The sequence below is a fragment of the Chiloscyllium plagiosum genome, unplaced genomic scaffold (assembly GCF_037043375.1).
Source record: "Chiloscyllium plagiosum isolate Xiang-an unplaced genomic scaffold, Cpla_swu_hap1 HiC_scaffold_6, whole genome shotgun sequence".
In the NCBI taxonomy this organism is placed as follows: domain Eukaryota; kingdom Metazoa; phylum Chordata; class Chondrichthyes; order Orectolobiformes; family Hemiscylliidae; genus Chiloscyllium; species Chiloscyllium plagiosum.
Window position 1 is genome coordinate 88,075,159 of NW_028270144.1, and position 14,432 is coordinate 88,089,590.

Below are 14,432 nucleotides of genomic sequence, written 5' to 3' on the forward strand. Positions count from 1 at the left end.
GGACCCAGGTTCAATTCCCACCTTGGACAACTGTCTGTGTGGAGTTTGCACGTTCTCCCTGTGTCTGCGTGGGTTTCCTCCGGGTGCTCTGGTTTCTTCCCACAGTCCAAAGATGTGCAGGTCAGGTGAATTGGCCATGCTAAATTATCCATAGAGTTAGGTGCATTAGTGAGGGGTAAATGTAGGGGAATGGGTCTGGGTGGGTTACTCTTTGGAGGGTCGGTGTGGACTTGTGGGGCTGAAGAGCCTGTTTCCACACTGTAGGGAATCTAATCTATCCTCCTTCTTAACATCATTCTGGAAAAGCACAGCAGTTCAGGCAGCATCCGAGGAGCAGGAAAATTGACGTTTCAGGCAAAAGCCCTTCATCAGGAATAGACGAACTGAAGAATGGACTTAGGAGAGCTAGTAGAGGGCATGTAAAAGCTTCAGCGAGTCGAATTAAAGAAAACCCTAAGACATTCTACACTTATGGGAGGAATAAGAGGATGGCGGAGTGAGGGTAGAGCCAATTGGGGATAGTGGAGGGAACATGTGCATGGAGTCCAGCACCACTCTAATCTAGAATCTGGTTTCCAGCATCTGCAGTCCTTGTTTTTACCTCCTTCTTAACATCAACCTGTTTGTGCACATCAGTCTGTTTCATGCTGTCCTCATGAACATCAAGGTCTCTCTCAGTAGTGAATACTGAAGCAAAGTATTCATTAAGGACCTCCCCCACCTCCTCCGACTGACTCCATGCACAAGTTCCCTCCACTATCCCCAATCGGCCCTACCCTCACTCTGCCATCCTCTTATTCCTCCCATAAGTGTAGAATGCCTTAGGATTTTCTTTAATTCTACTCGCTGAAGCTTTTACATGCCCTCTACTAGCTCGCCTAAGTCCATTCTTCAGTTCCTTCTGGCTACTTTGTAACCCTCTAAAGCCCCTTCTGATCCATGTTTCCTCAACCTTAAGTAAGCTTCCTTCTTCCTCTTGACTAGATGTTCAACATCCCTGGTCACCCAAGGCTTTCAACTTACCATCCCTTCTTTGCCTCAGTGAGACAAACCTATCCAGCCCTATCAGCAACAACCTCCACAGTTCTGTTGTGCATTTCCCAGAGAACACCTGTTCCCAATTAGGTGCTCCACTTCCTGCCTAATAGCATTGCAAGTGCCCTCCCCCAAATTAAATACTTTCCCATACCGTCTACTCCTGTCCCTTTCTGAGTATAATAAAGGTTAGGGTGTTGAGATCACTATCACCGAAAGGCTTTCCCACAGAGAGATCTGACACCTGGCATGGTTCATTGCCAAGCACTGAATAAAAATATGGCCTCCCCGCTAGTCAGCCTATCAACATGTTGAGTCAGAACCCTTCCTGGACACACCTGACAAAAACTGGTCTGTCCAAACTATTTGAACTAAGGAGGTTCCAATCAATATTAGGGAAGTTGAAGTCTTCCATGTGAACAACCCTGTTATTGCTGCACCTCTCCAAAACCTGCCTCCAAATCTGCTCCTCCACATCTCTGTTGCTATTGGGGGGGGGGGGTAGAAAATTCCCAACAAAGTGACTGCTCCTTTCTGATTTCTGGCTTTCACCTATACTGACCCTGTAGACAAACTCTCCTTGAGAACGTACCTTTCTGCAGTTGTGATATTATTCCTGATTAGTAATGCCACTCCCTCCCATCCTTTTTTTTTTTACCTCAACCCCTCTATTCCTTTTGAAAGGTCTAAACCCTGGAACATCCAACAAACTTTCCTGCCCCAGTGATATCCAAGTGTCCATAATGGCCACAACATCATAACTCCAAGTATTGATCCATGCTCTACATTTTTCACCCTTATTCCTAATTCTGGTTGCGTTAAAATGGACACACTTCAACCCATCACACTGACTCTACCTTTGCCCCATCAACTTCCTGATAGATTCTCTACAAGTTGTATTTGGCTGTTCACTACCTCGTCCATCACCTGATCCATAGCTCCGGTTCGCATCCCCCTGCCAATCTAGTTTAAACCCTCCCCAAGAGCTCCAGCAAACCTCCTACCCAGGATAATGGTGCCCCTCCACTTCAGGTGCAACTGTCAGGAACTTGCTTTACCTTAACCATACTAAGCCTCGCAGCTACAGAGTTGTAGCCTGGCTTACCAAGTTCTTTAAGTGACTCCCATCCTAAGCACAGTGTGTATATGCCCTGATAAATCCCAGTTTTTCCTGTGGCCTCCAACACTTGTCTTTTGCTACATCAAAGACACCTTGGCTTCATCGCAGCTGCACCCGTTCTGTCTTAAGGGGGACCCTTCATTTCTCTCTCTCCCATTTGGGTGTCAGTTTCCAATCTTGGTCTTTCCCTCTATCCTGTTCAGTTGTTTGGAATAAGTGCTTGTGCATTAACTGATCAACAACCAGGTGTTCTTATTGAGAAAGGCAGAGTTTTTAAACTCAAGAACTACTTCAGAGGTTTTTATAAGTGGCTTGCTGAAGCCTTTTGAATTCCAGGTAATCGGATCAGAAAATTTCCAAAGGGTACAGGATTTCTAATGAGTACGCGGTTACACTTGCTGATGAAAGCACCATTGACTATGAGGCAGCAAGAGAGAATAAACCCGTGAGATTTCCATTCAAATATACTCCGCAGTATGAAGCCCTCTGTTGAGCTGGCCAGATTAACTGTCAAGCTAACACCTGAAATTGTTCTTCCTGAAATTGACGGATTTTAAATTTTTAAAAATTATCATCTTTGGAGATGCTCTGACACAGCTCTGGTGAAGGTGGGACTTCAACCAAGGCCTCCTGGCTCGGGGAAGGGACACTACCACAGCACCACAAGAGTCCTTTTAGGACTTAGTTAAGAGAACATCAAAACTACGAGCAGGTTTAGGCCATTAGGTTCTTCAATCCTGTTCCACTGTTCTATATGATCACAGCTGATCCTCCAGCTCAATGACATATTCCCACTTTTTCCCCAATGGCCTTTAAAATCCAAAGATTTACTAATTTCTTTCTTGAATACATTGTGACTTGGTAACCATAGCCGTCCATGGTAGAGAATTCCACAGGTTCATTACCCTTTAATAAAAGACATTTTTCATTTCAGTGCTGAGTTGCCTGCCTTGCAGACTGATGTAGATCTGATTCATTGCAGAAGTAATGGTTTAACCCTCACCACAAGGCAGGACAAAGACGATTCTAAGAACATGTTGTTTACAAGAAATTGTGATAGGTGGAGACAAAGACATATTTGATTGGTTATTACCAAACGATCATGGTCCATGCCTGTCAATGAACAACATATATGAACCCCAAGCAAACTCTAAGTTGTTGGATTCTTTTGGTGGTCGAGGAGTACTCTGGGCTGATACATCTGGGCTGATCAAAGTCTACTGACCTGGCAGTGTCAAAGAATAAACGATTGCTTGTGTGATTGACAAAGAGTTGTTTACAGGTGCGTTTATTGACCGATTGCAGAACCAAGTCACCCCCCTTCAAGGGCTTAGATCAACACTCTGATTCTTCTGAAGTCTAGTGGACAAGGCTCCAGTTGAACTAATCGCCCCTCACAGGACAGTCTTGCCACCCGCCCTTATCAGTCTATCATTTTTTTTAGGTAGGGAGATCCAAATTGCATGCAATATTCCAAGTGTGGTCTTACTAAGACCCTGTATAATAGAAAGAAGACATATTGAACATAGAACAATACAGCACAGAACAGGCCCTTCAGCCCTCGATGTTGCAACGACCTGTGAACTAATCTAAGCCCATCCCGCATTTATCCCATCATCCATATGCATTATCCAAGGACTGTTTAAATGCCCCAATTGGCTGAGTTGACTACATTGGTAGGCAAGGCATTCCATGCTCTTACCGCTCTCTGAGTAAAGAACTTGCCCCTGGTATTTGTCTTAAATCTATCACCCCTCAATTTGCAGCTATGTCCCCTTGTACAAGGTGACATCATCATCCTCGGAAAAAGACTAACTGTCCAACCTATCTGATCATCTTGTATGTCTCGATCAAATCCCCTCTTGGCCGCCTTCTCTCCAATGAGAACAGACCCAAGCCCCTCAGCCTTTCCTCAAAAGACCTTCCCTTCAGACCAGGCAGCATCCTGGTAAATCTCCTCTGCACCCACATCCTTCCTGTAATGGGGCAACATAATATTCTAAGTGAGGCCACACTAGCATTTTGTATAGATTCAACATGACATCTTGGCTCCGGAACTCAATCCCGCCAATAATAAAACCTAACACACTGTATGCCTTCTTAACAGCACTATCAATCTGGTGGCTACTTTTAGGGACCTATGTACATGGACTCCAAGATCTGTCTGCACATCCACACTACCAACAGCATTTCCATTGACCCAGTATTCTGGCTTCCTGTTATTCTTCCCAAAGTGAATCACCTCACATTTAACTACAATTAACTCCATTTACCACCTTTCAGCCCAATTCTGCAGTTTATCAAAGTCTCCCTGCAACCTGTAACATTCTTCCACACTGTCCACCACTCCACTGACTTTAGTGTCATCTGCAAACTTACCAACCTATCCACCTATGCCTGTGTTCAAGTCATTTATAAAAATGACAAAGAGCAGTGGTCCCAAAACAGACCCTTGTGGCACATCACTAGTAACCGGACTCCAGTCCGGTTTTCCATTAACCACCACTCGCTGTCTTCCTACAGAAAGCCAGTTTCTAATCCAAACTGCTAAATCACCCTCAATCCCATGCCTCCTCATTTTCTCCAGCTCCTCTCATTTATCTCTCCACCCTTCAGGCCTGTATTCCTGATGAAGGGCTTTTGCCCGAAACGTCGATTTTACTGCTCCTCGGATGCTGCCCGAACTGCTGTGCTTTTCCAGTACCACTCTAATCTAGACTCTGGTTTCCAGCATCTGCAGTCATTGCAGTGTTTCTAATAGGTAAAAACAGAGTGTGAAAATAGACAAGTCCCCTGGGCTGGATGGATTCTATCCTAGGATCCTCCGGGAAGCAAGGGAAGAGATTGCCGAGCCTTTGGCATTGATCTTCAAATCATCATTATCTACAGGAATAGTGCCTGAGGACTGGAGGATAGCAAATGTGGTTCCCTTGTTCAAAAAGGGTTATAGAGACAACCCTGGTAATTACAGACCAGTGAGTTTCACTTCAGTTGTTGGTAAAGTGTTGGAAAAGGTTATAAGTGATAGGATTTATAACCATCTAGAAAAGAATAATCTGATCAGGGACAGTCAGCACGATTTTGTGAAGGGTAAGTCGTGTCTAACGAATCTTATTGACTTTTTTGACAAAGTGACCAAACAGGTAGATGAGAGTAAACCGGTTGATATGGTGTATATGGATTTCAGCAAGGCGTTCGATAAGGTTCCCCACAGTAGTCTTCTGTACAAAATGCGGAGGAAAGGGATTGTGGGGGTTATAGCAGTTTGGATCAGTAATTGGCTTGCTGAAAGAAAACAGAGGGTTATAGTTGGTGGAACATGTTCATCTTGGTGTCCAGTTACTAGCGGCGTACCGCAAGGGTCGGTGTTGGGTCCACTGCTGTTCGTCATTTTTATAAATGACCTGGATGAGGACTTAGAAGGGTGGGTTAGTAAATTTGTGGACGATACTAAGGTCGGTGGAGTTGTGGATAGTGACGAAGGATGTAGTAGGTTGCAGAGAGACATAGATAGGATGCAGAGCTGGGCTGAGAGTTGGTAAATGGAGTTTAACGTGGACAAATGTGAGGTGAGTAATCGGAATGCAAAGTACTGGACTAATGGTAGGATTCTTGGGAGTGCAGATGAGCAGAGAGATCGCAGTGTCCATGTACACAGATCCCTGAAAGTTGCCACCCAGATTGACAGGGTTGTTAAGAAGGCATACAGTGTTTTGGCCTTTATTAATAGAGGGTTTGAGTTCCAGAACCAGGAGGTTATGCTGCAGCTGTACAAAGCTCTGGTACGGCCACACTTGGAGTATTGTGTACAGTTCTGGTCACCGCATTATAAGGAGGATGTGGAAGCTTTGGAAAGGGTGCAGAGGAGATTTACTAGGATGTTGCCTGGTATGGAAGAAATGTCTTACGAGGAAAGGCTGAGGGCCTTGAGGCTGTTCTCGTTAGAGAGAAGGTTGAGAGGTGACTTAATAGAGACATACAAGATAATCAGAGGGTTAGATAGGGTGGACAGGGAGAGCCTTTTTCCAAGTATGGGGATGGCAAACACGAGGGGACACAACTTTAAAGTGAGGGGAGATAGGTTTGAGACAGATGTCAGAGGTAGTTTCTTTACTCAGAGCGTAGTAAGGGTATGGAATGCTTTGCCTGCATCGGTAGTAGATTCACCAAGGTTAAGTGCATTTAAGACGTCATTGGACAGGCAAATGGACATACATGGAATAGTGTAGGTGGGATGGGCTTCAGGTTAGTATGACAGGGCGGCACAACATTGAGAGCCGAAGGGCCTGTACTGCGCTGTAATGTTCTATGTTCTAATCAAAAGGAGTTATTATTTTCCTGGCAACTTCTTTTCAGCTTTCAGAAAGAGAGACTTTCCATCCCTTTTCTTTTTAACTAAAAGCGCAGAGACATCTTGTGGATGTTTTCAGCTGTAATCTTTACAACACACTACCCTAGAGGCGCAGTTGGTTTCTAACCCTTTCTGTTGTATATTCCTGGGAGAACACAGATCTTTAGCTGAAACGGTTGCTTTCTTTTCAGCTCATATTATGTCCAGAGTCTGGGGATTTAACTCACAAGCAATGGGTCAAGTTTTTGTATTATATTGCTTCCTTTGGAAAAAAAGTGCTTCTCTGAAATTCCATGACACCCTTCCATATGCAAATTCCAGGTTGTCTCTCAAGACAGAGTACATTCCACACAGGTATTTACTAGACAATGCATTCTTAGTCAGCTCTGGCTAATAGGTTGCTCTGTTTTTAAAGGGAGCCCTATCTTATTTAAAATTACAATATGTTTGCAGGTAATTTACAGCTCTTATCCAGAATTATAACATAGAAAAAGTCTTCTAAACAAATAGTGGTCATATGGTTGTAAAGTTTTACAGGAATTAGAATGTTTCAGGTTTGTTTCTGGCCAATAGGCAGCTTTGCAAATTTTTATTGCAACATCTATGCAGAAAACTCATGTAAACTTCATGGTGATTCATACTCAAAGAATATGTAAATAGAAACAAATCTGGTCTTTGGACCACTTTAAGTGTGTTTTCCTCTAATGAATTTGATTGCAGGATGCACTGCCCCTTTGTGGCTTTCTTCTGCACATACACTTACAGCTCACTGCAATACAGATTCCCACTATTTAAACAGAGTTAGTGTTATGAATTTGAATCTGTCATAAATATGACAAGTGCCTAGGATCAAAGGCATCTTCTGTCTCATGTTTTCCTGAACATACTTTGCCTCAAAAATGCAATATTCTTTTAAAAACCCTCTCTCGCTAGAGTTTCACTAGACAAGTATTTTCCTTATCCAGTGTTCACATATGAACACTTCTATTTTATAGTGTTCACGTCTAAGAATCCAAACTTAAAAAAAAAGAGGGCTGACTATGGACGTCAGCTCAATAATACAGACAGAATGAGGCTAAACACTAAGCACACAATAGAAATGACAAAGAAATTAAGCATGGAAGATACAATACAAGAATTAATTGACAACTAATCTAAAGGGATTTTGTAAGAGATTTGTGAATGCTCGATAGTTAAATATATTTAAGGATGAGATAGATCTCTGTCTGAAGGTATCAGGGGAAAAATGGAGCAGGCAGCAATGTGGAATTGAAGTGAAAAATTGGCCTTAACTGTACTGAATGGTGAAGCAGGCTTGAAGATTCACAAGATTTCTACATTCGTTCTAAACCTGGTGATCATGTGGGAAAATGTGAGGTTAAACACTTGGGCAGAAAAAACAGGGCTGTATATTATTTAGAAACAGAGAAATATGTAACAGGGAAGTCAAATGGACTGTTGTCCTTTATTTCAATGGGAATGGGACATAACAATAGCAAGGTCTTGCTAAAGCTATATAATGACACTACTCAGACCATTGTGAATATTGGGAACAGTTTTGGCTCCTCAGCTAAGGAATAGTATACTGGCATTGGAGTTCACTATATTGATTAACTGGAGTTAATGTTTCAGGTCCAGTGACTCTTCAGAATACTTTCAGTTCTGAAGAAAGGTCACTGGAACCAAAATGTTAATTCGTATTTCTCTCCATAGATGCTGCCAGGCCTGCTGAGTTTTTCCAGCAATTTCTGTTTTGTTTCTGATTTTCTAATGGGGAGAGGTTGAGTAGGTTGGGCCTGTACTCATTGGGTTTAGAAGATCTCATTGAAACATATAATATTCTTACGGAGCTTGAGGGGGTACCTAGTGAGAGAGTGTAGAACCAGAGCAGGTAAGCTAGAAGTAAGAGGTCACCCACTTAAAACAGAGTGGATGGGATTTTTTCTGAAGGTAATGAATCTGTGAAATTCTTTACTGCAGAAGTCTGTCAAGGCTGGTTCGATATGCGTTTAAGATTAAGATTTTTAATTAGTAAGGGAATCGCAAGTGTTTTGGGGAAAGTGGAGTTGAGGATTATCACATTAGCCATGATGTCATTGAATGTCAGACTCAATTGGTGGAGTGGCCTACGTCTGCTCTTACATAGTGTGTTGTAATAGTTGTAAATTTGTTATAAATGGTATATCATACCACTGAGATTGTCTATTCTCTAAGGGAGAATAAAGAAAAATCATTATTTAAATGGTGAGAGAGCATGTGCAGAGTTTTGAGATGCAGAAGGATTTGAGTGTCGTAGTACAACAATCACAAAAGGCTAGTATGCAGATACAGGAAACAATTAAGAAAGTTTATAGAATGAGAAATTGAATACAAAAGCAGGGACGCTTTGCTTCAGTTATTCAGAGCATTGGTGACACCACATCTGAAACACTGTGTAGAAGTGCTGGCCAACTTATTTATAGAAGGATGTAAATGTGTTATTAGGCGTAGTAGTTCAGAGAAGGATCATTGACCATTACCTGGATTGGACAGGTTGTCGTATGTGTGGATGTTGGACACCCAGGCTTCTTTTCTCTGGAGTTTAAAAGATTACAAAGGCAACTTTATTGAAATGCATGAAATGCTGAGCAGTCTTGACAAGGTGGATATGGAAAGAATGTTTCCTCTTGTGGGAGCATCTAGAACTTGGGATCACTATTTAAAGATAATGAATCGTCCATTTTGGACAGAGATGAGGAGTACGTTTTGATCCTCAGAAGGTTATTCTTCAGAACTCTCATTCTCAAAAGATGGTGGAACAATATCTTTGAACATTTTAAGGCAGAGGTAGATAGATTCTTGATAAGAAAGAGGGTGAAAAGCAAGATTGAGGAGTAATCAAATCAACTATGATCTTACTGAATGGTGGAACAGACTAAAGAGTCTGATGGGTCTATTCCTGCACCTAAATTCATATTCATGATCTAAATTAATACTTTGCAAGGTGTTTATACAGGAAGGGTACATTACCAAAAACTACAGTAAATTAGGAAGTTCTCAGATAAAAGCAAAATACTTTGTAAAACAAGTAGAAGCATAATGCACAGCTGAAAAATATTAGTATACCAGTATGTATAGTTTCCAGTGGCAGAAGTTCATCAATACAGCTACCAGCTGGAGTTCCTGAACAGACCAGTTCTTGCCACTAGATGGAGTGCAGGAATTAAGAGTTCAGAAGTGACAAAGTCAGCAGTAGAGTCAGGAGAAGAATCCCAAGGACAGGATAAAAAGGAGAGGGTGACGTCCACGGCTAGAGATAAGGCACAAGGAAAGCAGCAAGTCCCAAGTTGAGGTTGATATTGTTAAACAGTTAAGCCAACACTCTTAATGACATTAAAATGAAATGACGTTAAAATAATCAAGTTTAAAAGGGGACTTAATGCAACAAGTGTGAGTGTACCATACATCATCTTGACTTGGAAATATATTGTCGTACCGTTGGTGACACTAGGTAAAATGCTGGAATTCCCTCCCTAAAGGCATGTTGGTCTACTTAAAGCACATGGACTGACCTACGAGGAGACTATTAAGATGATATTAAGAACTCTCAGTAAGGATTTTTTTCACAGAAAAAGAAAGACTGAGAACATTGCATAATCCATGGCTAAATGGGAAAGTTAAAGCAAATTAAAGCAGCACTGAACTATTACTGGTAGCTCAGAAGATTGTTGCATCTTAAAATCTAACAGAAGAATAAAAAAAACTAAATAGTGCGTGAGAAAAATCTATTTAGCAATAGAGCAACTGCTAATCATGGAATCCGTACAGTGCGGAAACACGTCTTTCTGCCCAACAAGTGCACACTAACCCACCGAAGAGCACCCCAATTAGACCCACCTCTCCCTATTCCTGTAATCCTGCATTTCCCATGACTAGACCACCTAGTCTGTACATCCCTGGACACCTTGGGGCAACTTAGCATAGCTGAAAATGTGTTGCTGGAAAAGCACAGCAGGTCAGGCAGCATCCAAGGAACAGGAGAATCGACGTTTCGGGCATAAGCCCTTCTTCAGGAATGAGGAAAGTGTGTCCAGCAGGCTAAGATAAAAGGTAGGGAGGAGAGACTTGGGGAAGGGGCGTTGGAAATGCGATAGGTGGAAGGAGGTCAAGGTGAGGGTTATAGACCGGAGTGGGATGGGGGCGGAGAGGTCAGGAAGAAGATTGCAGGTTAGGAAGGCGGTGCTGAGTTCGAGGGATCTGACTGAGACAAGGTGGGGGGAGGGGAAATGAGGAAACTGGAGAAATCTGAGTTCATCCCTTGTGGTTGGAGGGTTCCTAGGCGGAAGATGAGGCACTCTTCCTCCAACCGTCGTGTTGCTATGGTCTGGCGATGGAGGAGTCCAAGGACCTGCATGTCCTTGGTGGAGTGGGAGGGGGAGTTGAAGTGTTGAGCCACGGGGTGGTTGGGTTGGTTGGTCAGGGTGTCCCAGAGGTGTTCTCTGAAACGTTCCGCAAGTATGCGGCCTGTCTCCCCAATATAGAGGAGGCCACATCGGGTGCAGCGGATGCAATAGATGATGTGTGCGGAGGTGCTGGTGAATTTGTGGCGGATATGGAAGTATCCCTTGGGGCCTTGGAGGGAAGTAAGGGGGGGGGCGGTGTGGGCGCAAGTTTTGCATTGATCTCCAGCATCTGCAGTCCTCACTTTCTCCTCGCAACTTAGCATAGCCAATCCACCTAATGTGCACATCTTTGGACAGTGGGAGGAAACCCACACAGATATGGCAGAATGTCTGCGTGGAGTTTGCATAGTCACCCGAGGGTGGAATCGAACCCAGGTCCCTGGCACTGAGGCTGCAGTGCTAACCAATGAGCCATTGTGTTGTCCCCTAATGGGACAGGATGAATACTATGTGGCTCATGCTGGTATCAATGATTAGGTAGGGAGGGGAACAAATTAATGAAAGTAGATTTCCAGGAGCTCGGAGATTAAAAAGCAAGATCTCCAAAGCAGTAATTTCAGGATAGTTCCCAGTCCCACAGGCTGGCTAGCATAGAAACAGGAGAATTGAGCAATTGAATATATAGCTGGAAAATGTTGTGAGGTGGGATATCAATTTGGGACACTGGAACCAGTTCTGGACAGGTGGGACCTGTAACATGATGCTGACCATCCTGGGCAGAACTAAGACCTAACATCCTCACAGAGAGATTTGAAAGTGCTTTTGGGAGCTTTTAAACTTGATTGATAAAGGGATAGAATCCTTAGAAAGAACTCAGATTCAAAGGAGGCAAAACTCGTTTAAGGAAATATATTAAGCAAAAGTATAAGATAGACAAAGCTATGGCAAGCTCACACGCAGTCAAATGGAGAATGTTACAAAGGTTGAATGTACAAAAAAAATGTAAACATTTGACAATTTTGCTGTGTATGGAAACTGACTGACTAAATAGATTCCAAGGATAAACCAACTTTACAGTTATGCCAAAAGCTTGGAGAACCTGCAGTTATTTTCTTTATACCAGAAAAGGCACAAGGAAAGTTGAAAGTTTTTTAAAAATGTAAAGTTAAGTAAGTGAACAGAACAAAACTATTTCCAATTGCTGAAGAGTCAATAACTAAAATCAACAAATATATGATGACTGGCAACAAACTAGAGGCTACAGGAGTAAAAGTATTTTTTAAAACATGTTTAGATTTGGAACGTACTGCCTGACAGATGGACAGAGATTCAAAAGCAGCTTTCAAAATTAAATGAATGCTCTTGCAGCCATAGTACTTACATTGTTACTCAAGTTCAGTTTCTGATCTATTGTAACATCCCCAGGATGACGACAATTGGGTTTCCGCGATGATAATGCCACCAAATGTCAAGGATAATGGTTAGATTCTCCTTTTTGGAGATGGTCATTGCTTGGCAATTCTGCAATGCAATGTTACTTGCTACTTATCAGCCCAAGCTTGGACGTGATCCGGATATTGCTGCAAATCAACACAGATTGCTCCAATATTTGAGTAGCAGCCAATGGCGTGCATATTGCCACTTCTGACCTTATGAAGAAGGGAAGGTCATTAATACAACATTTGAAGATGGTTGGGCCTAGGATACTACCTTGAGGAACTCCTTCAGAGATGTCCTGGAGCTGAGACGACTGACCTCTAATAACCTTCTTCATTTGTGCCGGGTATGACAACCAGAGAGTTTTCCTTTCCATCCTTCCCCGCTGGCTTGATGTCAAAGGCAATCATTTTCACCACATCTCCGGATTGAAAGATTTTTTGCGTATGTTTGGACCAAGGCTGTAATGAGGTCAGGAAGTGAATGGCATTGGTGGAACCCAAACTGAAGATCACTGAGCAGGAGCTTGCTGAACAAGAGCCCCTGATAGAATTGTCAGTGACCACTAGATCATCAGCAATTGGACGGATTTGCAGAATTTGTACTGTAGCATTCCATGATTGCATTGTTTTCTCTTCCAAAATTGAAGTACCACGATTATCTGTACCAGCCACCACACTAGATTGACTGGCTAACTTGGGAATGGTTTCTCACCTGAAATCCAACTGCAATTAAGATTTGCTCCACGATGGCACTGAAATAACTATGTTGCCAGTGGAAACTCAGTGATGCTAGAGAAAGTACCTTCAAAATAGGTAATCAGGCCCACAAGCTTAAAAACAATCCAATCCATTTGACTTTCAGATACCTCTGGTTCCCCAGAATACATATGCTGGTAAACTGCAGCATGACATTTCACTTGAAAGCAAACTTCCATTTGAAATTGCAACAAAAGATATAAATAATGAACAACCAGGAAATTATACTCCATAGCTACCTGGATTTTTCTAATTTTCCCTCAGTTCTCAACAATTGCAGGAATTTTTTCTTTATTAATTCCAAACAACCAACATTAAATGCTTAAATTGACCATATACTTGACAGCGAACTATGCCCATATCTGCACAAATTTCGACTGACATGCCTGAACCAACAACTGCTGAATAAAAGTAGTTTTCTAATTGAGAATTGGGTCATTAAAACTAGGATCACGAAGGTTTTAAAATATCTTTAAAGTTCAGCATGCAGTTAGTTCTAAAATCAAAGTAATTAAATTAGCAATAACACTTACCAAAATTATACATCAAAAAAAAGTTGTACAATGCCATATCTTACCTTTCTGCACGAAGCACACCACTATAGTAAGGGTGATCCCAAGGCATCAGTTCCTGCAACATTAAAAAAGTGCTATTAAACATTGCTATTTTATATTCCATTAAGATTAAAACATGTGTAACTGTTTGACAACTGTGCTTTATGACAGGAAAAAAGGCCAAAAATGGTCATTCTTTAACAATTTCTCTTCTCAAATATCAAGGTTTCCACCTCATCGGCAACAATGAATGAACTTTATCCTTTCATGAATTTATCAATTTGCTTTCAGGTTTATGGGTCATTGACGCCTAATTTTATTTTGAACCATAGTTAGCAGTAGCACTTCAGCACAGCTCCCTAGCAAGAAATAGAAAACACCATTCACTTTCCAAACTAATTGCTGTAGACAAACGGGTTTGAAGATTAGATTCCCTAGACTGGAAACAGGCCCTTTGGCCAACCAGTCCTCACTGACCCTCCGAAGAGTAACCCACTCAGACCCATTTCCCTCTGACTAATGCACCTAACACTACAGGCAATTTAGCATGGCCAATTAACCTGACCTGCACATCTTTGGACTGTGGGAGGAAACTCACACAGACATGGGCAGAATATGCAAACTCCACACAAACAGTCGCCCGACGCTGGAATCGAACCCAGGTCCCTGGCGCTGTGAGGCAGCAGTGCTAACCACTGAGCCACTGTACTGCCCCCTCGTGAAGCCACAATCTCTGTCAGGATTTCCACATAATCGCTAAGTTAGACATGGATACTTCTTTCCAACATCTCATTT

At 42.4% G+C, this 14,432-nt stretch overlaps 1 protein-coding gene across 1 annotated transcript in view; it reads right to left on the bottom strand.

Moving 5' to 3' along the window:
- Positions 1-14,432, bottom strand: part of LOC122550751 (mitochondrial intermediate peptidase-like) — a 156,970-nt gene that overhangs the window by 84,543 nt on the left and 57,995 nt on the right. The window contains exon 10 of the mRNA XM_043691957.2: positions 13,661-13,713. Within this exon, the coding sequence (XP_043547892.2) occupies positions 13,661-13,713 (53 nt within the window). The remainder of the gene's footprint in view (positions 1-13,660; positions 13,714-14,432) is intronic.